Raw genomic sequence first — 23,726 nt, 5'->3', positions numbered from 1 at the left:
GTCTCCTACACTGGAGATATTCAAGGCCCGCCTGGACAAGTTCCTGTGTGATGTACTGTAGGTTACCCTGCTCTTGCAGGGGGGTTGGACTAGATGATCTTTTGAGGTCCCTTCCAACCCTTGGGATTCTGTGATTCTGTGAAAAGGCCCCTTTTGAGTTGTGACTCGTTCTGCCTTAACTAAGAGTTGTGAGAGTAGAGCTAAAGCATTGTGTGTTGCTGAGAAATAGTGGTGGTTAATCAGCACTGTACTGGCACTCGGGTTACTTGCTGTCAGTTGCAGTACCATGTATGGTTGGATGCTTCTTACTGAAGAGACCTTTCTCTGTACTGCTGCAAGTTGCCTGATTGTATTTATATTTTGTATTTATATATACTTACAATATTTCTGTATATACACGCATGTCAACTGTAAGTATGTGTTCATGTTGCCTTACTCAGTATTGTCGTTCTGTGTTGCTATGCGTCACTGAGCCCCTGAATGCCAGGTTAACCTGCTTCCTTGTGTTATCAAAGTCTCCTTAGGAATTCTGGCCATTAATGAAGCAGTAGGCCATGGTGATGTTAGCCAGACTCTCAGTGCCTTGCGTTCCCTGGATGTTGGGCTGTATGGAGTCACTCCAGAATGTGCTGAGACTTATCAGCGAGAGCTGTCAGAAGTCAAGAGAAGAAAAATGGTAGCAGGTAAACCACAAGTAGCTGTTAGTGAAATAATTTCAAGATTATTGCATGTGGAATCAGAACCAGGGGTAAAAAAGCCTCCGGGAAGAAGTCTTGTGTTACAGGTGGCAATTGTAGATGCTTTGTGAACTAAGGTTAAAAGGCCAAAAAAGGTGAAAAGTAGAACATTCTCCACTTGTAGAATTTTGTTTTGGGGGGGTCATTAAGGACTCTGAAACCTTCCTTCTCTTGCATGGAGGACGGAGCATCTGTATATGTGGATTTCCTGGTTATAATGTTTGTATGCAGGAAAGATGAGACGTGTCCGGTTTTGAGGCTTAAACTGCAGTTTCTTCTCTTAGGGGGCAATGGCAGTGAATGGGTGAAACACTGGGTGAGAGGAGGCTATCATTATTATCATAACCTACAGACCAAAGAGGGAGGATGGGATGAACCAGCAGATTTTGTGCAAAATGACACACAGCTGTCACGGGAGGAGATACAGGTAGGGTAGATAACATGCTTTTTTTCTGAAAGGTTGATGTCCCTGCCATTCCCATCCTTAATGCACTTCTAAGAGAGAATGCTTCAACACCATAGTCATGTTAACAAACTTAGTAATTCATTTATTTCACTGAGCATTACCAGATTATGTGTGTTAAAACTCCTTGTCCCATTTCAGAAAATTTTCTCCTGCTGGTAAAAGAGTACAGGACCATGGTGGTGCTGCTTATTGAAAGGCAGCCTTGAAGTTTCTCTTAAGCACAATACGGAAAGCTTCTTGTTTCTTGTATCTGCATTGGGTGACGTGGTTTAGTGTGAGGTGTCCCTGCCCATGGCAGGGGAGTTAGAACTAGATGATCTTAAGGTCCTTTCCAACCCTAACTATTTTATGATTCTGTAACTTTAATCCAGAGCACCATATCTGGAGTCACTGCGGCATATAACCGAGAGCAGTTGTGGCTGGCGAATGAGAACCTGATAACAAAACTTCAGGCTTGCTGCCGAGGATACCTTGTTCGCCAGGAATTCAACTCACGAATGAATTTTTTGAAGAAGCAGGTCCCAGCAATCACTTGCATTCAGGTAGTGATATCCTTTAGTTATCTTTGAAGCTTGTTCTCTGCAGTTGTTTTCTACTCACAAGCTTACTGACAGTTTTTGTTCAGTTCAAACAGTTAAAGCACACGATTGTCTTTGCCTCAATTTGCAAATTATCTAAAGGCATTTACTTCTACCAAGCAGTTTTTGTATATTATTTACTTTTCAATGTAATACTTAATCAGTCTTCTGAGGCAGAATTAGATGGAAAAAAAAGTACTTGAGGAAGATTTACTTATTATTTTATTACCAGATTCTGTGTTTTGGGAATAAGGCAGTATGAAGTGTGTTGTATGTCTTTGTGTGATAATACTTTGTGATAAGTTACTGTTGTGATTCCTCATGAATTGAAGAGAAACAATATGGTTTTCTGTATTCCTGAGTAAGATTATTCTTCTCTTCAGATTTGTCCAGGGATTTAGAGGATTGAGTACCTAAAAGAAATGGTGGGAAAATTCAGAACGAGGTTGGGTGCATTTACAGGAGAACAATTAAAAATATCTTTCTCTGGTGTTGTAAATGAAATGTGTGCAAGTGAAATCCATGCTTTGCACTCTATTACCCCTTTGTCGTTTGAATAGTATATGTGTGTTTGTTTCTGACTAAGTAGCATTTGCTCTGCATATATATTTGGGGGAAAAAACAACCAAACCACAATAAAACCCACAAACCCACTCCTGGCTCATTAAGTGTAGTCCAACCCCTTGCCTAACTTCTTTTGCAAGTATTGGTAGCAGTGAGTTTGTTCCCAAGGCTTATAATGATACATCGCTCTTTTCACCAGCAGCAGCATCAAACTCATGATCCCATGTACAACAGTCAGAAGCTGAGGAGCAAGAAGAAGCTCAGATTTGTAATTACTTCTCTTTAATTACAAAAGTAAAGTCAGTGCACTGATTTTCTGTTTTCAGTCCCAGTGGCGTGGCTACAAGCAGAGGAGGGCATATCAGATCCGTTTGGATTACTTGCAGTCACAAACGGACCAAGTAGTGAAGGTAGTGAAACCTCCCTGTTGACCTTTTTGGTAAACCTTTTGGGAAGTGAACTTTTGTAGGAGAGGGTTTTATCTTTATCAGTATCTTGGTTACCCTTCTACAGATTCAGTCAATGACCAGGATGTATCAAGCCAGAAGACGTTACAGAGATCGTCTGCAGTATTTCAGAAACCATGTAAGAGGCTCTCTTGTCAGGTACTGAATTCATTTAACACTTACATGATTTCCAGAATGAAGTCAAGTGCTTTTTCTTTTCTTTTTAATCCTAGATAAATGATGTTATAAAAATTCAAGCCTTTATCCGAGCAAACAAAGCACGAGAAGACTACAAAACCCTCAGTGAGTATTGCCTAGAGGATGAAACTTATGTGCCTCAAATCTCTATATGCAAGGGATGTTGCTAGTGTGATCTATAGTATCAAGACAGCTTCAAAGAGTGACTGGGATGAGGTTGATAGGGCAGTGTGGTGTGCAGGTGGTTCTGGAAGGTTGATGGAAAACCTGATTCCAGCTGCTGCTTTTGCTGCTGAAAAACAGAACCATAGTTTTGGAGTTAACTTTGGCTGTGTGGACAATAGCCTGATAACTGACTTCATTCTTTACTGTTTGCTTCTCTTGTGTTTTACTCAAAAATTCAAAATGTCAGAATCTATTTAGACATGGTGGTGCTTATTTGCTCCTTAATGTGCTGTTTAAACATATATTTACTCCTGCTTTCTGCCTCCTGATGTTTTCTTGTCTATTTTTAGTTAATGCTGAAAACCCACCTATGGCTGTGGTACGGAAATTTGTCCACTTGCTTGATCAGAGTGACCAAGATTTTCAGGAGGAGCTTGAGCTAATGAAACTGCGTGAGGAAGTGGTAACCTTGATCCGATCCAATCAGCAACAGGAAAATGACCTCAATCTCATGGACATCAAAATTGGGCTCCTAGTGAAAAACAAAATTACACTGCAGGTAGGATATGTGCTGGTGTGAGGCTGTCTACAGATTGATCTAAGCCCAGTGGTAAATACAGCATGGATTGCTCCTGGCCTTGAATGTAGTTGCTCAGGCCCAGTGGAAAACATTGCCCCAGACTTGAAGATTTTACACACAGTATGTTCACTCCATTCTGCTAATTTAATATGTATCCCTAGGAGGAAGATTGTAGGAGGAGAAAAAACAAGACCTGAAGCTAAAAAAGGCAAACACACACCAGACTGTCTTGACCTATTGAATACAACAGATTGTGTGTCTGCATGCTTTTGAGAACAGTTTCCTTGCTTCTTTGTAGTTCATTAGGTGACATGGTGCACGCTTGCAGTGAGGGAGTGATTTTGAAGGCAGGGGATGCGATCATGCCGCTTGGTGTTTATTGTTTAAAGTAAACCCCCTCTATTACTTGGCTGATGTGATGAATTTCACAAAAAAACCCGAAACTGTTGCTGATACAGCATTGCCTTTTCTTCAAGCTGAAGTTCTGGTCAGCTTTTATTTTTCATTCTGGGTGGCATGGCACTAGGCTTCTCTCAGTATAAAATCTCAACTTGTATAGTGACATTAATCTTGGAAGGAAGCAGCTTTTTGGCTGCTGCCGTAGGCAAAAAGTGCTGTTGGTGTTGGAGTATGTAGAGGTAGCAAGCAAGCTGAGTATGAAATGGGATTTTTAGGTTTTAAGACAAGTTTAAAAGGGAAAATGTTTTCAACCATCTTCAGAATGCTATCAGCTCTGATAGTCACTCTTGGCAACAATAACAACCCTTCAAGGGTTTCAGATAAATCCAAGAAGTTAGGGACAAAGCAGAACATGTACCTAGAGTCATCAGAGAAATTGTTGCTATAGTAAATAATGCTTCACTTTAATAGCCTCATCCATTGCTTGACCCTGCCTCTCCCTGTCCAAGACAAGTGTGTTCTCAGATACAACTATTTTCCTGTGTTGCCTGTTAAAAAATACTTAAGGGTGGAATCTGTCCCTGTTCTTTCTTTCCAGGATGTTGTTTCTCATAGTAAAAAACTTACCAAGAAGAACAAGGAACAGCTCTCTGACATGATGATGCTGAATAAACAAAGGGGAGGTTTGAAAGCTTTAAGCAAAGAGAAGCGAGAAAAGCTGGAAGCTTATCAGCATCTGTTCTACTTACTTCAGGTAAGCAGCTTCTAGTGCTGCTTGGTAACCTCTTGTCATAGTGGCTTATATGTCTTGGCACAGTCTTTGCTTACATATTATAGTTTTGAGCCACTGTAGTTCTTGGTGACACTGGCCTGTGTGGACATGCACACTAAGCAGTTTTTCTTGTTGTTGTAGACTAACCCAACCTACTTGGCCAAGCTGATTTTTCAGATGCCTCAAAATAAATCCACAAAGTTCATGGATTCTGTCATCTTCACACTGTATAACTATGCATCCAATCAAAGAGAGGAATACCTGTTGTTGCGACTTTTCCAAACAGCATTGCAGGAAGAGATCAAGTACGTGGTGGCATACAGCACATTCTTGCTGTTGAATCAGTTTGGCAATTGCTCAAATTGGGGCAGTTTTCGCCTTATCTATCATGCTAATATGCAGATAATGCTAACTTGTCCCTTGATTGTCCTGTTCCCATTTCATGTTGTTTTCATGTTTGTTTCTTGTCCTGTTCTTAACATAGTCTGTAAGAGTGTAGTATGTCCATTGAGGATGAGGGCTTTTTACTTCAGTTAAGATTTCACTGCTCAATACAGCAGCTACTTTGATGCAAAAGCATCCTCAAATCCAGTCTAATCTAAATTCCCTAATGTCTTTTTATGCATACCTCCAGCAAACTGCAGACTTAGCCTTTACAAGACAGGGAGAAAGTTAACACTAAGCTTTCCGGATTTCTGAAAGCTGATGAAGATGCTGAAACTGAGAAGCTTTATTGTATGGCATTGTTCTGTCTACTGTCATTGTTAGTACTCTGGCTGTCCTTGGGCATGTTTCATTTTACAGGTTGGGCCTTAGGAGTTCAGTGTTCCTTATGATGCAGAGCTGCACAGCTTGCTGTGAAGAAGAATGTGCTATAAATTTTTTGAGGAACTAGTCTTTAAGCATTCTTTGGAATGCTTTTTAAGCATGAAGATGGTATATGCCCTGAAACAGATAACTTCTAAATGGTATTTTTTTTTTCCTAAAATACTTTTTTTCCTTTAAATTCATTCTTGGAATACTGGTCCAGGAAAATGTAAGCACTTTGTTCACTGCTGCTGTGTTCCACATAGTGGTATACTGGGAGTGGCTTTTGTTGTTGATTGCTTTCTTTTTTCTTTTTTTTTAAATACTGGAAGAAACCTACTGGATTTTTTTCTCTTCTCTATATAAAGCATGCTGTGTTTCCTTTCTATTGTTGAGCAGTGCATTCAATTAAGAGTGTACAGTTCCATTTGCAGCAACTGTCATCGCGATGACTACTGGCAGATGACACTGGAATTTCCAGAGGTCATAAGTTTCTTGCCTTACCTGTCTTGAGAAGTGTTCCAGTATTGTTCTTATACAGTGTTGTAATTCATTGCTGTATTGAGATTTTTAGTACAGATCCATCATTTGTTTTGTGAGGGTGGTGCTCTTTAACAGTTTTGATATATGCCTAAGAATGTATCTAAAGCTGACGGAATTAGGCGTAACTCATACTTCATACAGACTCTTTCTTCTTCAGATCAAAAGTAGACCAAATACATGAAATTGTGACTGGGAATCCTACTGTTATTAAAATGGTGGTAAGCTTTAACCGTGGTGCCCGTGGTCAGAATGCCCTGAGGCAGATCCTGGCACCGGTTGTGAAGGAAATCATCGATGACAAATCACTCAATATCAAAACTGATCCAGTGGATATTTACAAGTCTTGGGTTAACCAAATGGAGTCTCAAACTGGTGAGGCCAGGTATAAGAACTGTTACTACTGTATTTTTCTAAACAATGCTTGGCTGCTTTGCACTACTTGGTTAATAATTTCAAATCATCCTTGGCTTTACTGCTTGTATCTGTCCCAGCTGATACTGGCTTTTCCATCTCTTCAAAATTGCTTTCATCCTAGAGTTCTAAAGATCATGTTCTGGGGATGGTGCTGAGGGTATTGAAAGAGCATCTCATTAGGAGATGGAAAGAAATGCTCTCTGGTGTTTATTTGTGTTGACTTGATAGTTATCTATCAGATGCCCTCTAACCTAAAAGAAATCATGGTAAGAAAAGGTATTGGGAACTGGTTGGTTGTCAGTCTCTGTTCATGTCATATATATCCTCTGCAAACTTAGATACACTTTGCAAGCCAACAAAACTTATTCTGCTGGAGGAGAAGCATGACAGTGCAGTTCTTTTAATTCTAACGTCTTTCAAGTTAGTATTGGCCACTGCTGACAAGTGGATTGTGCTGGATGGTTTGGTATCATTCTGGTTTCTTTTATTTCCAGCACATATGATTTTTGAGAACTTGAGCTTTCTATTGTGTTCTGTTGTGGTGGTCATTTTAAGCATACTTAAAAAAAACCAAACCAAACCAGACCAACCAACCAAAATGGATTTCCCTATTCAAGGCAATTTGCAGTCATGTCTTGCTATACACCTCGTTCAGAATTCTGAATATGTTAAAAACGTAGGCGAATATATGTGTTCAGGCCTTTCTCTTTATGTGAGATTTAAGACATGCTTTTATGAGTTATCTGCTTAATTTGTCTGTCTTCACTGGAGCACTATGCAGTAATTTTAGCTGATGAAGAATACGTAACTACTCATTTGGCACTGCTTCCTGCCAATAGCATTTTAAATTGATTTTCATGGATACTGTTGTTGCTTCTAGCTTGTATCCAAGCTTTTATTATCGTATTGTTCAAATGTGTAGCTTGCTTTTTCACTAGTTTATTTGCAGCCTGAAGTACAGCTGCAGCCTGATGCACAACTTTAGCTCTTGTACATGTGTGCATGCTGTAAAAAGTACAGTTTTGAGTTAGCTGGGCCTCTTCTCTCAGTGACCTTTGCAAGGGAGAGTAGAAGTAAAAGCAAGAAGCCTTCAGCTCTTCCAGTGGACTAAAAGGTTGACTGGAGGCAATGCATAGCTCTTGGCACCCAAGTGAATATGAGCTTGTTTCCACGTTGAGCTAGAAATTCTTGAAGCATGCTAGACTGAGGAATGCTTGCCTTCACATGTTTAACTTTTTCAAATAGCAAACTGCCATACGATGTTACACCTGAACAAGCTCTAAATCATGAAGAGGTGAGGAAGCGCCTGGATGTCTCAATCAGAAACATGAGGACAGTGACAGACAAGTTCCTGTCTGCCATTGTTATTTCAGTGGACAAAATCCCGTGAGTCTGATGTACCACAGTATTATCCCTGAGAAGTTGGTGGTGGGTTCATGCTTTTAGCAGTCGTATTTGACCTTTTCTTTGCCCTTTTCTCTCAAAGTTACGGAATGCGTTTCATTGCCAAGGTACTAAAAGACTCCCTGCACGAGAAGTTTCCCGATGCTGGCGAGGATGAGCTTCTGAAGGTGAGGCTCTGAACACCTTTGTGAGTAATTGTCAGCCAGATTGTGGTGAGCATATTAGGTGTATGTTTGGAGAGGAGTGCATGTAAACTTAATGTTTATCTGCAGCTAGAAAAGGTTTCACTTTGGGGTTTTGATTTTTAGCTTCATATATGTCATCTGAGACATAATATATTGTTAGGAGGAGGTATCCTGTTGTTGTTTCTTTGCTTTTAATATCTTGGGCATTTGGTCATTCAGGTTTCTGGACTTGGGGTACTCTTGCTCCTAGAAAGTAAACCTTGGTTTTGCTGTTATGGTCACAGCCAGCTGTTCATTTCTTAAAGAGACAGTGTCAAGTTAAAAAGGCTGTATGCAAAATTCTGATATTCCAGATTCCCTTGTCTGTAATACTCTAGGATATTTTGACAGCAACATGTAGAGAGGTATTTCCCGTGATGTCTAGTCAGTTTTGTATTTTGCATTCCATTAGGTTTGCAGACCTAGAGGATCTCTTAACTATTCTATGATCCTAATAGTAGGCACTCTCAGATGAGTATAACTTTGGGGTTTTCACTGAAAGTTCTTTGGCTTTATGGCTTTTGGTAATTGTGAAGGCCTTTATATTAATGAATGCTTTGTTAATAAAATTTTGGATTTCAGAATACTTGGCACTGTCTCTTTAAAATTCTCTACCTCAGCTTCATTGCAAAATAATTACCAATCTGAATGCTGTTTTCTTCTCTCTTCTAGTTCTGTGCTTTCCCATTCTGAGACATCGATTCTTTCTATGCAGGTGAATTAATTTCTTCCATCTGTAAATTTAGGTGGAAAGCTGCGGTTTTTGCTAATCCTTGTGGAAACAGTGTGTGACTGTCCACCTGAAAGTCAAAGCTGCAGTTGTATGCAATGACTACTTTAGATTTTGATCTTTTTTTTCTTTTTTCTTGCAGTCAAAGCTGCCCATGTGGGTACCCATTTACTGCTGTTCTCCCCTGAACCTTTGAAAGTTTTGAATAGTTTCTTGCACAGAATGATTTTATTTTCTTATTTTTATTAACTGTTTTCTTATTAACTGGTTTTCTTATTAACTGATAGTGAACAGCTTTGACTGTTGTGCCATGACATAATCTGTGAGAGTAGAGCAGGGGCTTGCATGAAACAAAACATGACTTCAGTGAAAGCAGTTTAATAACTTCTAGGGCTGCTCAGCAATGGCTAGATTTTCTTGCTCTGTTTTCAGCTGTTTGTTCAGACCCTGATCTCTTCTGTGCGTTTAAGTAACGTGGCAAGCAGGCAAAGCAGAGATTCAGTGACCAGGCCCTCTGCAAATTTCTGTGAACCACAGAAAATTACTAGAGCATGTGATGTGAGAGCTGTCTCTTTACGTCAGCATGTTGGGTTAATTCCTTTTCATTGCTGGAATGACTGTTGGCAAAATATCAAGTACAGGTCAGAAGTATATTTGTGAGCATATGGATAATGTGATAACTTTATTTTTGGTTCCTTGAAGTTTATTGCTGCTCACATTTGGCTAGGTAAATTGGATTTTGAAGCATCAGATTCTGTTTGTCTTCTGTACTTCTGATTTTCTTACCTCTGGATTATATGGTTTCTGAGTTACTAACTGGGAGTCTGTGCCTGAAAATGTTCCTGGCTTATCAAAGAATTATTCTGAAAGAGAAAAGGACTTTGGAGAAGGAATGGAAAGTAGTTTCCTTAGTTCAGCTCCTTGGTGTGCCATGCTTCCTCACCAGTTTGGCTTTGTTAGAGTTGGCAGCCAATTCTGCACGCTTCTGTAAGAATCAGCTCTTGTTCTTGAACCAACTGTTGTTCTGGTTCTTTTATCCTATGATTGTTCAGCTCTCTGTTAGAATAACTCAGTTATGTTTAATTTCCCTGATAGTTTCATGCTCATATGAGCAGTCCATTGGTAGGCTTGTAATGTCTTGTGTCCGTACTTTTTTTTTTTTTTTTAATAAGTTGAACTTTTAAATCTTTATGCATAGGTTTTATACACAGGAGTATCTGCTGCTGTGTTGTCCTGCAACTAGTAGTGTGCAGTCTTCCCTCTTGGTGTTGACCATTTGACCATACTTTTGATTCTTAATGATTAATTTATCTTTTTTATTGTTTTATTTATTTATTTATTTTGTCACTAGATTATTTGGGATTGTGTGTGCTTGTACACAGCAACACAGCAGAACCTTTACCCTGGAAGGGGTCTCTGGCTTCCAAGGAAACAATTTATAGAGTAGTTTAAATAAAATTCAGTTGGGTCCTATACCATTGTTTCTTAATGTGTTTCTTCTCTACTCAACTATCCCCAGATTGTTGGCAATTTACTCTATTACCGCTACATGAATCCAGCCATTGTTGCACCAGATGCATTTGACATCATCGATCTTTCAGCTGGAGGTCAGCTGACTACTGATCAACGCAGAAACCTCGGTTCCATTGCAAAGATGTTGCAGCATGCTGCGTCCAATAAGATGTTCATGGGAGATAATGCACACCTCAGCATTATTAATGAATACCTGTTGCAGTCATATCAAAAATTCAGGTAGAAGACCTTAGCTAATTAAGTTGAGAAGTTTGGCAGAGGGAAACATTGCAAGTAAAAAGGGATTATCATACGTTTTAAATATTATAAATTTTAAGAGATTGCACTCCAAAGTGGCATAAGCATCAGTGACAAAGGCAGATAAAATGTGCCTGGAATTTATGAATGATACATTGTATGTTAGTGAGATTGAGGAGTCAAGTATTTTGACTTGGGGGTTTCCAGAATAGAAGTTGTTTTTGCACATGCTTATTGTGATACTTAAATGTGGGCAGCTAGACTGGACATAGACTATTCTGTCCCATATGAATCCTGCTTCTCATGAAAACCCAGTGTTGCTGAGGAATGAAGCAGTTGGGCATTTAGATGTTCATATAGCTGAAGTAAGCTTTTGTTCAAGAATTGTCATCATAGGCCTCATGTTTTGGAAGAAAAGTAGAGATTGCTGGGAGCAAGGGGTGTTACTGCATGGGAGGCAGGAGGATGTGTGAACAAGGTCACCAGAGCCATAGACCAGTTCTGTGAATGCTGAAAACGAGCCAGCATCAACGTAGCCAGTATCAGCAATTCGATTTACTAGGTTATTTCTGATGTGTTAGACTAGAGCTTGACAAACTGTAGTATGCGGTAATGTACCATAATGTAAACAAAGAGAGACTACACTTGGGATTGTCAGAGGGAGTTAATGTTCTTGATGCATCACATGACACTCAGGCTCATACTGATCCTTCTTTTCTCCTCCTTTTTTCTGAAGACGTTTTTTTCAGTCTGCCTGTGAGGTTCCTGAATTGCAGGATAAATTTAATATTGATGAATATTCTGACTTGGTGACTCTCACTAAACCAGTTATTTATATTTCTATTGGTGAAATCATCAATACGCACACTGTAAGTATACAGTTGGTCCTTATATAAGTTTGGTCATGGTTGCTCTGAAAATGCTGCTTCTGGCTGAAATGCTAAGTTACCAAATACAAGGCAAAAAGTTATCCTTTGAGCATAGTGTGCAAAAGCTTGTTGGTTTATAGAATGAATTAATTTGCTTGTGGCTTCTCTGAGTTTCTTTTTAAAGTATTTGAGTATGTGATAATGGCATAGCTTTGAATGTTGATATTGCTGCTTCGAAGTTCAGGGAAATAAGATCTTTTCTAAAAGATACCAGCTCAAAGTAATGTTATTTTACTGTGTAGAAAAGGATGTACAATTAACAATATAAATGTTCTTTTATATTCATTTAGTTGCTCTTAGACCATCAAGATGCGATTGCTCCTGAGCACAATGATCCAATTCATGAGCTGCTGGACGATCTCGGAGAGGTTCCTACAATTGAGTCCTTAATAGGTGGTCTAGTTTATTGTACTTCAGCATATGTAATATTACCTTAAATGATTTGAAGTGCAGTAAAGAAACTGTATAAGGGATCATCACAGGTCATTGGGAGGATGTGCTCTGAAAAGCAGCAGTATATTTGTTGTAGTATATTCCCTCTGACTGCAGAATTTATTATCCTGAAAAAAATGGGGATACTTTCTCTTCTCCCCATGCCCCTTACCTCAACCCACTCCAGAATTTTCTTGAAGATGGATGGATATTTTGACATGCTTTCTTCATTCCGGTATGCTGGAGCTTTTTCTGCTTGTGTGTGTGTCCCAGCTTCTTTGAAAAGATGTCTTCTGTTGTGGAGATCTGTATGCATTCTTTTGGAGTGGTAATAAGTGTATTAAATGGTGGGTGTCCCTACAGGGATTGTTGGCATATGGACAAATACCTTTTTTCCCCTCCTTCAAAGTTTGTTTTTCTGTACATTAAGAATTTTATCCTTGTGTAGCTGGGGGAGGAAGGAACTGACTTCACTAATCTCTGGAAGTTTTCTAAACACCTGAGCCACTGTTCAATACTTCAGGATTCAGCAAACACTGGAAAATTGCACAAGCCTTTATCATTTCTTGGTTTCTATGTTGCAGCTATTTTAAGTGCGGAATCTGGAGGGGGGAGGTGGTGGTGGTGGTAAGAGTTTTTTGAGAGGATGCTTTGACAGCAAAATACTTACCTTGAAACTGCTTGATGAGAAAGATTGGAAGCTTTTAAAGGAGTGATTGCTAGCATGCTTTCTTCAAAGTACTGGCAAAGAACAGAACATAAGAAGTGTTATCTGACTGAATCTAGACCTTGAGTTTAACTAGTACTTGCCTTTGTTCCCCATTTATTTCTCCTGTGTGTATTGTGTTGATGTGGTTAATACACCAGAGTTTGATCTTCCTGCAGCCCTTTAAAAATAGGCAGGAGGGGAAGCATCCTAACAACTGTTCTGATGAAAGTTCAGAACAATTAGGGAAAGAAAATGTCCTTTTGACTAGATACCTTACTTTGTTTAATAGAAGATGACAAGCTTAGTTGCCAACAAGGGCTTCACTCTTAGCTTGGAAAATTCATTCTAATGAGGACATGGTCATAGAGGCATGGTCATGTTCTTATTAATAAAGTATTTTTGACAGGTCAGCTACTTTTTTCAGTAGAGAGTGAAATGCTGAGATACAGTGTGGAATATGCAAATGTCTTTAAGGCATGCAAGCTAGTGATTTTGTTGTGCCTTTCTGGCCACTGTATTTGTGAAGAAAAAGTTTGTAACGTACTCAAGATCATGATTTTTAAATTTGGTTTTGGCTTTTAAAGCATCCTTCTGAAAGTAGGAAACAGTGTAGTTTTCCTGTGATCTGTTATGATGGGAAAAATTACAAATCTCTTGTAGTCAATGATGTAAAAAGTATGACTTAATCTATGAACTCTTTCTGCTTGGCAGGAGAAGGGTCTGGCAATGTTAATGACCCCAACAGGGAAATGCTAGCAAAGACTGAGGTGTCTCTTACACTCACTAATAAATTTGATGTTCCTGGTGATGAGAATGCAGAGATGGATGTGAGGACTATTCTGTTGAAGTAAGTAAGAGGTAACTGGTTTCTGAAGAGAACGAGGAACCTGAATTTTCAGTTAATCTGCATGTGAAAATAAGCAAGTGTAATTTAAACAAATGTAGGACTTTTAGTCCAAGTACACTGAGCTTTCAATGCTGCGGCTGTCAAATTTGTTCCTGTTAGTTCTTCAACACTGTTGAATTTGTCATTCTTTAAAAGTCTGTTTTGGATGATTCTGAAGGGGAAACTTCCTAGATGTAAGAGAGTGACAGCAGCAGTTGGATTTGCCTGCTTGTGAATAATTTGTAAAGACCATCTTAACTAATCCATATTGATCCTCACAATGGAGTTTTAATTTTCAGGTCTATTAATGTAAAACTTAGATGATTCAGTCTTTGTGTTGCTTATATAATGCCCTGTGCAATGTTCTCAGTAGAATACATGTAATATATGGAAATGTTAAGGGTAAGTAAATGTCTAATATATGTGAATAACACTCTGCTGCTGCTAAGTTTGCTAGCTCCTGCAGTATTAGTTTTTTTTATGCTGTTGCTTCTCTCCTCTTGGTTTATGATGTGGTTCCCTTCGCTCTTCACTTGCTGTCCTTCAAACCTGACTCTTAATAGATGAAAATGATATTTTTGAAAATAGATGTGTTATTAGACTAATACCTATTAGTCCTGACAGAACTCAGTCTAAGCAAGGACATTAAGGGCAACAGGAAAACTTCTGTAGATACACTGGGGATAAAAGAAAGATGAGGGAAATTGTGAGCACCTGCCATAAGGAAACAGGAGACCTGGTTACCTGGGATATAGAGAAGGCCAAGGCACTTGGTGACTTCTTTTGCATTGGTCTTCACCAGCAAAAGCACTGTCCGCTGCCCAAGTCACAGAAGGCATGGCAGGGACTGGGAGAATGAAGAACTGCCTGCAGTAAGAGAAGATCAGGTGCGAGACCATCTGAGCAACCTGAAGGTGCTCAGGTCCCTGGGACCTGATGAGATGCGTCTGCGGGTCCTGAGGGAGGTGGTGGATGAAGTTGCCAAGCCATTATCCACCATATTTGAGAAGCTGTGGCTGTCTGAAGTTCCTGCTGACTGGAAAAGGGGAAATATAACCCCCACTTTTAAAAAGAGAGACAAGGAAGATCCAGGGAACTACAGGCCAGTCAGTCTCACCTCAGTGCCTGGCAAGATCATGGAGCAGATCCTCCTGGAAACTATGCTAAGGCACATGGACAATAAGAGGGTGATTGGCAACAGCCAGCATGGCTTCACGAAGGGCAAATCGTGCCTGACAAATTTGGTGGCCTTCTACAGTGGGGCCACAGCACTGTAACGATGGATAAGGGAAGAGTGATTGTGTCATCTGCTTGGGCTTGCGCAAGGCATTTGACACTGCCTCGCATGGCATCCTTGTCTCTAAACTGGAAAGGCATGGATTTGATGGATGGACCTGCTTTACGTTTCACCTTGGAATTGCTGCTTCTGTGGTCCACATGGCAGTACTGGGGCTGCCTTGGAATATATGGGGTAACATACTTGTTTGACAGGGTACTGGGGAGCAAATTATGTTTATTATGTAGATGAACCTTTTAGGGAACCTGTTTCTGATAAACTGTCAAAGTGCTTCTTGAGGATCTGGTTTGGTCTAGCCTATGACATGTAAGTGTGCATGTAGTGATAATCTGACTTTAGGTAAATTGGTAAAGTTGGTATTATTGCAGAACAGAACAGTATTTAAAGTCTTTTAGTTTAAAGGTTTTTCTCCTATTCTCCTTGATTTCTTTGCAGCACGAAACGTTTAATTGTTGATGTAATCCGCTTCCAACCAGGGGAGACTCTGACTGAAATCTTGGGAACTCCAGCTACCTCAGAGCAAGTATGAAGTTGTTTACCTGCGTTCTCTTTAGGTTAGGAGATTGTCATCTGTCCAGACACATGTGGGTGTTAGGAATCTGCATTTATGTATTGCAGTGAAGCTGTCTCCACTGATGTTGAAGCGAAGTGTAGCGATAATAAGGAAGGAGTACAATGGATATAAATTGTATGTGTGAACCTTACCTCACTGGTAGTTGCCAGAAACTGTTTATCTAGGCAGCTGTTTTAAATGGCAGGTAGGCTTCTGCTGCTTCCTGTACATGGAATGTGCTCGTCAAGCATGGATTCAATTAAGTCATTACGGAAATGACCAAGCAAAATTCCTGTTATATGTTGTGCTGGAGGTCAGAAAAATCTGTTTCTGGTTCTTTGTCACCTTAAAATTGATCTGCTTATGAACTTGTAGTTGTTTTGCTCTCTTTTTCTAGGAAGTAGAGCATCAGAGGGCGATGCAGAAACGGGCCATTCGTGATGCTAAAACTCCTGATAAGATGAAAAAACCTGTGTCTGTGAAGGAAGATGGAAACTTGAATCTTCAAGGAAAGAAAGATAAAATTAAGGCAGGCCTGAAGAAACTGACAGAACTGGGGACCGTGAATGCTAAAAATAAATACCAGGAACTAATCAATGACATTGCAAAGGTATCCCCATTTGTGGTTTCCTAGTAGTCACAGTGAAGTTTTCCCGCAGTTTGCAGCGTTGTGAAACTGGCATTGAGTTTTCAGGAGAAGTTTTGTAGTAGTAATTTAGAGGCGTGAAGCCTCTACCTTTTGCCATAGTGTTCCCACTTCTTGGCATTTGGAAGTCCTTTATATTTATAGGATGTTTGAGTTTTCTAAACTGATTGTGTTGCCAGAATCTCAGGCACCTTAAGAGAAAGCTTCCTGGCTTTTAGGGGAAGTCCTGATGTGACTTTTTTTGTTGTTGTTGTTGTTGTTGTTGTTCCGTTCACGTAATTTAAACAGGGTCTCTGCATACTTCTTCACACAAGGAAGTTTTGCCTGAAAAGATGCTCTGTCACTATAGCAGCATACAACAGTATTAGATCACTTTTGCGAGTTTTTATCAGATCCTTCTTTAATCTTTTAGGTATTTAAATAAAAATAACAGTGTATTTTATATCACATGTTTACCAAAAAGCTATTTGGGAAATGTATATGTAAAATGAATAAATCATCACCTTTACGGATCCAATTACAATTAATTGTACTGTCATTAACTTACTGTTTTCAGTTTTTTGATACATACTGACTTCAGCACATGATATAATTGTTCCAGCATTAAGGTAATACATCTACAGGTGGCTGACTAATAAAGAAAGATAAGAAAGTCTGTGCACTTCTGTGGTTTTAGTGCTTGATTTATAAAATACTTTTCCTACCCAGAGATGGCAAAAATTGCTTCCTTCCTTTAAATCACATACTCTTGGTGCCCACTCTAGTCATTGTAACTAGGACAGCATTGGAGTTTGAGAAAGCAACAAAAGGTTCAAATGAACTGCTGTGTATACTTCGTTAGTTCCAAAAATAGTCAACACAGAGAAGTGGTGACACTTAAACTGGGGCAAATGCAACTGAGAGCTACAGCTTGTAGCATGAAGCAAGACTAAGCAAAATCAAACAGTGTGTTTCAGATAGTCTGTGTTCTGGGCTTGAGCAGCTGGAGAGCTCAATGGCTGTTAAGTCTCTGCTTGTCTTTTTCTGTGGTATAGGATATCCGAAATCAGCGTAGATACCGTCAGAGAAGAAAGGCAGAGCTGGTGAAACTGCAGCAGACGTACAGTGCCTTGAACTCCAAAGCTACTTTTTATGGGGAGCAAGTGGATTATTACAAAAGCTACATCAAAACCTGCTTGGATAACCTGGCCAGCAAGGGCAAGTAAGTGTCTTGGAAACCATGCTGTGGTTATAGAAGTGCTTTCTGCAGGAAACACATGTAGGCTGTTGCTAGGAAGAATTATAATGCCATCTGCTCAAAGGACCTTGGCCAAGTTCTTTACTGCAGCAATAGTTATAGGGAAAGGGTCTTGGCAGTGCTGGGCAAATATGGGTGGAGGGCAGTGCCCGAATGGGGTCAGAAAGACATACTTGTGAGCATTTTGATCCCTCTGGGAGGGGGGAATGTAGAGTGTCCAGAGGGTATGAAGCAGGTGGTTCAGATAATGCATGTGCTGCTCAGTCAGTCTGTCCTGTCATCATGTAGGAACAGAGAATAAAAATGACAGTTACCTACGAGGAAATAATTGGTCACCAATTGTTCTTTTTATCCCAAAAAGGTGGGGGGAGGAGGTGAGGGGGAAGTACAGGTGCAGAAGGGAAGAAGCATCCTCCTCCCCAGGGAGATCTGGGAAGAGCAGCTGCCAGTGGAAACTAAGGCAAGAAAGCTATAGAGTAATCTCAGACTTCTGCATGTCAGTTGTCACCAAATCCCCTTTTGCCTAATGATAGGTGATGCTGCTTTTTGTGAAGTACCATGTGGTTGTATTTGGGGGGCGAGAAAGGGTGTTGGTGTTTTTATCAGCTGCTTTAGTCACCGTTGATCAGCTATACTGGTTCTATCCCCTCATCCAAATAGGATTAAATGTTTGCTGTCTAAAATCTCTTTGCTCGTTTGACTGATAGTCTTGGGGTTTTTGGTTTTTTTTTTTTTTTTTTTTTTTTTGTCTGGTTTGGTTTTTCCAGAGTTTCTAAGAAGCCTCGGGAGATGAAAGGCAAAAACAGTAAAAAGATTTCTCTAAAATATACAGCAGCTCGACTTCATGAGAAGGGAGTGCTTTTAGAGATTGAGGACCTGCAAACTAACCAGTGAGTATCTTTTTAAAAACTCTTTAAAGCTGAGTAAACTTCTCAGAGGAAAATGGGTACATTAAATTCTTGTCTCTTTGAACTGGTTTAGGTGCTGGCCATTGAGAACAGAAGCTCTGAGATATGTTTGAAATTGTGACAGGTTGTCTTGTGGTTTTGTTCTTGGAATTTAGCATTGTTGTAGACTTAGTTATTAAAGCTGAAGAAGTTGTTTTCTGCGGTCTAGGCTGGCACCCCTTGGGCCAAAGACCCTTTGCTTAGTGATTGCTTTATTGCTTCCCAGTTCTCCTTCCCCTCCAACTTTTTGTTTTGTTTTGTTTTGCATTTGTTTTGTTTGTTTTTTCCCCTTTGGTGGTGGAAGCAAAGCGGGCTTTGGTTAAGAAGTACGGGATTTAAACGTGACATCTTCCCACCTGCCACTTTCCTGCCACCCCCCAGTCATGAAAGGGCACCTCCTTGGGTGAATTGCTACTATAGTTAATAGCACTCACTGTTGAAAAATCAACTTGATGGTAGCTATAGTTATATATAACTATTTAGTTTGTCCAGCTATAGTTTGCTAACCTTGAGAACTAGGTGTATCTTCTGTGGAATACAAGGAAGTTGCCTGTTACTAGAATTTTTTTTCAAAGTAGGACCATATTTTTGTACTTTGTGCACTAAATGAGGCATGGATGTGCAGTACTGAAGTAGGTTGTTTAGACTGCATGGGCTAAATTTCCAGCTATGCTTGCGTGAAGGTGTGATCCACTGGACACAGAATCTGGAAGGCTTCCATTCATTGTTATATTGAATCTGATCAGCTTTTAGAGTCTTGTTTCCAATGGGAATATAGAATATAAGAATATAATTCTTAGAAATTTATTTTCTCATTTCATCTTGTATATTCTCTCCCTGTTTCAGTAGGAAGTACATGCTCAGTAATCAACTGTGGGTTTTAATTTCTCAAATTTTGTAGGTTTAAAAATGTGATATTTGAGATCAGTCCAACAGAAGAAGTAGGAGACTTTGAGATAAAAGCAAAATTCATGGGGGTACAGATGGAAACCTTTATGTTACATTATCAGGTAAGAACTGTCCTATTAGTGGCATGTAAGCTTCACTTGCCAGGCTCTTCACCAAAATAAAAATTACATGTTTTCTGCCTGAGCAGTCTGAAAAATGCTCTCAAAAAACCAACTCATCTGTTGCAGGTGAAACAAACAGATGCAACACAGATGTGGTGTGGGATTCAGACTACTCTTGTTTCTTTAATAATGAAAGCCTGATGTCAGTCTGTGCTCCTAGTTACATTTGCACACAAAACTAACACATGCATTTTCAACAACTTTCTGCTACAGCAGAGAGATCAGCTGGGCCTGGGTGCAGTGGCTTCAGCCACATCATGTGTTGGTATTCTTCCTGCCACACTACACTGTGAACAGTTTCTTCAGCTGTGCAGTTCTTGGGAGTCCTCAGCCTTTACTTAGGCCAGGCTACCAAGACAGGCACTGACTGACCTTCTCCCATATGGTTCCCTGATCCCCTCCATGCCAGCACTGTTATGCCTGGTGTCTCTGTTCTCTTAATCTACTTTTGCCTTGCATATCCACTGTCCAACTTAGACATCGTTGGGTTTGTTAATTGTGGATGCCGCAGAGGTCTTGAAACAGGTTGTGTGTAGGAGCACCTTGAATTGTTAAGTCTGTGCCACCTAACTGGCTGCTGTGAGGGACAGTTGTCTCACACATGCCATTTGTGTGCTCTCAGGACTCCCCTAGTTCATTCTGGTCCCTATCTGGTCATGAATTTCTTGGTTCATGGGGCTACCCAAGGTCACTTGCTCTTTGGGCACAGGTGTTGCTATACCACTATGCCTTTTTATAACTGTTTTTCAGAAAAAGCAGGGAGGCTTACACTGGATATTAGAAACAATTTCTTCAGTAAGAGGGTGCTAAGACATTGGAACAGGCTGCCCAGGGCAGTGGTGCAATCACCATTCCTGGAAGTGTTAAAAAAAACCCCAACATGTAGATGAGGCCCTCAGTGACAGGGTTTAGTGGTGGCCTTGACAGTGCTGGGGTGATGGTTGGACTTGAGCTTAAATGCTTTTTTCAACCCAGTTGATTTATGATTGAGAAGCCAGCAACGAGGAAACTGCCATTGGTCATCCAAGTACACATTAATGGTGGCATCAATAAAAAAACTTGTATTGCCATTACCATAATTTTTACAGAAAGAGCAGAAATGGCTTTATGATTGTTTACTCTGGTGTCACCGAGGCTGGACAATTGCAGGAGCCAGATTTGGGTTTTGGATTGCACATAAAGTTTCTCTGCACAACCTGAATGCCGCCTTCAATGTACATTGTTCCGTAGGGGGCTTACTGAAAGAAATTAATTGCTGAGATAAATCAGTGTAAGGAGTCCTATTGCTCTGTCAAGTGCATTGCTGACAAAAACAAAGTAACTAGAAATACTCCCTACCAAAACACCCAAGAGACTGAATTGGCATTGTGTACCTGGTGCTAACAGATGCTGTGACTTTCTCTGCCTTAGATTGCAGTGCTCCAAACCACCTTGCTGAGACCAGACACAACTAAGGTTTTTAGAAAGCAATACTGTGGAATGTTGTAATGTTTCATGGGTAGATGATATAGTTAGACATATAGGAGACCCTTTCTAAATGTTATGACTTCATGGGTATTGTGGAAATGAAAAGCATGGAGGTGGCTAGATCTGAAATTGGCCTTTTTTGGTGTTCTGTTGGTCTGGTTCTATATTGGTCTTCTATTTCTGCCCTCTTTTTTTCTTTCTTGTTGTTGTTGGGGTTTTTTTACGTATATATAAAACAGATTAAAAAAAATAGATCTTGGATGTTTTAGAACTACTTTATTTTTCATGCAGTATGAGTGGATCTTCATTAAATCTCGTTTTTTGATCTTATGCTGTATACTTTGTGATAGATGTTCCTCAAAAAGCTACTGTTACCAGAGAGTCTCATATTCTCTATAAGTTCTTGAGGATTCCTTGCTCACAAAGGTATTCTCTTTGGCAGGATCTTTTGCAGCTGCAGTATGAAGGCGTTGCAGTCATGAAGTTGTTTGACAGAGCAAAAGTGAATGTCAACCTTCTGATCTTTCTTCTGAATAAGAAATTCTATGGGAAGTAACTGTCCTCTGCCAGCAAGTCTCTGAAAGGGGAGATGAATAGAAATCTCCATGCACAGTTATAGTGTGACATAGCTATGTATCAGTATATGCAGATGCCATGCTCAAATATATCAGATGTATCACGAAGGAGGACTAAGAACCTCTTGCAAATTAACAACTCTCATTGAGTCTGCAGAGTTGGTTTCTTGTTTATTTATAATCTTTAAAGGTCCCCTGAAAAGTAGTTAATTTAGAATGTATTTTTATGTGGTGCTGGGGATTAAACTAATATAAGAGTATACTTAGGGCATATGGATGCTTTATTTGCCTAATAATGTGCTTGTGAGGCTTGAATTTTTGTTGCTTGTGTGAAGAGGAAGACAGAACTGTACAGCTGTTGGTTTGCCTCTTCCTGAAAGCAAAAAAGGGTTGTGGATTGTATTTGGACATTATTCTCAACAGCGATGACTAGGTTAAGAAACTGTCAAGGCCCATTTTACCCATTGGTTTGTAGCTTGCAGTGGTGGTGGTGGCCAGTTCCCCAGGTGAAACCACAGTGGTCTGGGGTATCATTAATGGTCATAAATGGTCACTGAACTATTCGTGACTATTTACTATAACCACATCAAATAACTTTAGCATGTATTTTTTTCTTGATTTGTTTCTGTTTTATCACACTCTAATTTACATATGGCCCCTTAAATAGAGGGACTGTGGAATGTACTTACTAGTACTTACAGATGAAAAGAAGCCTTCTGGGGAAGGAAATCTAAAAAATTTATTTTTTTTTTGAGACATGTTATCTTTTAATGTTGCTTGCAAAGTATTTGAAATCTAAAAATAACTTTTTTCCAGTTCAGAGCAATGTTCTGTGTATCTGTATCTGATGCAATGTGTTAGGCTCTACCTGCAGGCTTGTCTAAGGAAGAAGACTATTTTAAATAGGTTAGCTTTTATAAAGTTGAACATTTCTAGCTATGCTCAAGTTCCCAGTTCTTTTACTCCTTTGGTTTTGTTAGGGTTTTTTGTTGGATTTCCTTCCCCACCATGGGGGAGGTGCTGGCTGTTCAGCTGTATCTAGTAAAAATGGACACTTCCTTGGGAGAAACGACCAAACCAAAACTTGACCTTTAACTTCAGTGGCTGCTCCAGCTCTCCACCAATTTTTTCTTAAGAGTTTTTTTTTTGTTGTTTTTTTTTTTTTTTTTTTTAAGAAGGGACATATCTCTTAATTGCAGATTTCAAGTTATTCACAGGTCACTAGTGTTGGTTGTTCAGATTACTGAGTTTAATTGAAGTGCTTTATCTCTGCTATATGCTGCGCTATTTCAGCTTAGCTTTTTTTTCTCATTAAAGACACTTGCAGTATTTGAAATGATGACATGCTTCAGGATAACTTTTGTGTAGTTCTCTCAGAAGCAAATATTTTCTTCAACCTGCAGGTGTCGAAACTGTATTTAAACACTTTCAGGTTAGTGCATGTGCGGGTAAATGCGGTGACAAAGTGCTCACCGAAGTCATGATGATCATGGTCAGCCCTCATCTGGCCCCAGCCCTGGTCACACTCCCCCGCATGGTCCCACCTCAGGCCTACCTCTGACCTGCCAGCAGCTGGGACCACGCCCCTTCGCAGGCCGTGCCCCGCTCACCTCCCCAGCCCCACCTAAGGCACTCTGCTGAGTCCCCGCCCCCTGCAGTGATGCCAGCCTCAGCTCCAGTGAGGCTCCGCCCACACCTCACCTGGACCCACCCCTTCACGTGGCTGCCCAACCCCCAGTGCAGACCACATCCCGCCCTGGCCACGCCCACATTCCTTGCCAAGGAGATGACTCGAGCATGGCCCTGCCATCTTGGGGACATGACCACAGCCTGGGTACACCCCCGCTTCTTTACTAACCCCGCCCAGAGCCCTCACCATGCCCCTGCCCAAGCCACCCACATAGGTCAAAGATCAGGGGTCAAAAGGTCAGGAGTAAAAGACAAACCACAGGTCAAAGTTCATGAGGGCAAAGATAAAAGGTTTAATGGTCAAGGGCCAGGTCAAAGATCAAGTTCAGGGGTCAAAGCTCTGGTGCAAAAAGGCCACGAGGGCAGTGTCTAGGGGGTCAAAGGTCAACGCCCAATGGGCAAGGGTCAAAGGCAGTAAGTCAAAGGGCAACACTTAACGGTCAAGGCTAAAGGGTCATGTATTTATGGCCAAGCTTGAAGATCAAAGCCAAC

At 40.3% G+C, this 23,726-nt stretch overlaps 1 protein-coding gene across 8 annotated transcripts in view; it reads left to right on the top strand.

Moving 5' to 3' along the window:
* IQGAP1 (IQ motif containing GTPase activating protein 1) overlaps positions 1-22,884 on the top strand; it is a 71,082-nt gene extending 48,198 nt beyond the window's left edge. For all 8 annotated transcript variants that reach the window (XM_065689064.1, XM_065689063.1, XM_065689067.1 and 5 more), the window contains 22 exons: positions 516-683; positions 1,022-1,164; positions 1,575-1,745; positions 2,672-2,755; positions 2,859-2,930; positions 3,025-3,094; positions 3,505-3,713; positions 4,732-4,887; positions 5,047-5,210; positions 6,413-6,637; positions 7,915-8,055; positions 8,156-8,240; positions 10,547-10,779; positions 11,534-11,666; positions 12,017-12,119; positions 13,579-13,714; positions 15,486-15,573; positions 16,001-16,213; positions 17,284-17,450; positions 18,254-18,376; positions 19,335-19,443; positions 21,413-22,884. In XM_065689064.1, coding sequence (XP_065545136.1) covers positions 516-683; positions 1,022-1,164; positions 1,575-1,745; positions 2,672-2,755; positions 2,859-2,930; positions 3,025-3,094; positions 3,505-3,713; positions 4,732-4,887; positions 5,047-5,210; positions 6,413-6,637; positions 7,915-8,055; positions 8,156-8,240; positions 10,547-10,779; positions 11,534-11,666; positions 12,017-12,119; positions 13,579-13,714; positions 15,486-15,573; positions 16,001-16,213; positions 17,284-17,450; positions 18,254-18,376; positions 19,335-19,443; positions 21,413-21,526 — 3,107 coding nt within the window. In that variant the 3' untranslated portion in view covers positions 21,527-22,884. The remainder of the gene's footprint in view (positions 1-515; positions 684-1,021; positions 1,165-1,574; positions 1,746-2,671; positions 2,756-2,858; positions 2,931-3,024; positions 3,095-3,504; positions 3,714-4,731; positions 4,888-5,046; positions 5,211-6,412; positions 6,638-7,914; positions 8,056-8,155; positions 8,241-10,546; positions 10,780-11,533; positions 11,667-12,016; positions 12,120-13,578; positions 13,715-15,485; positions 15,574-16,000; positions 16,214-17,283; positions 17,451-18,253; positions 18,377-19,334; positions 19,444-21,412) is intronic.
* Positions 22,885-23,726: the final 842 nt, after the last annotated feature.

This window comes from Lathamus discolor, chromosome 8, assembly GCF_037157495.1.
Source record: "Lathamus discolor isolate bLatDis1 chromosome 8, bLatDis1.hap1, whole genome shotgun sequence".
NCBI lineage: Eukaryota > Metazoa > Chordata > Aves > Psittaciformes > Psittacidae > Lathamus > Lathamus discolor.
Note: the sequence above shows the minus strand (reverse complement) of the source record. Positions and strands in the feature narration are given on the sequence as shown.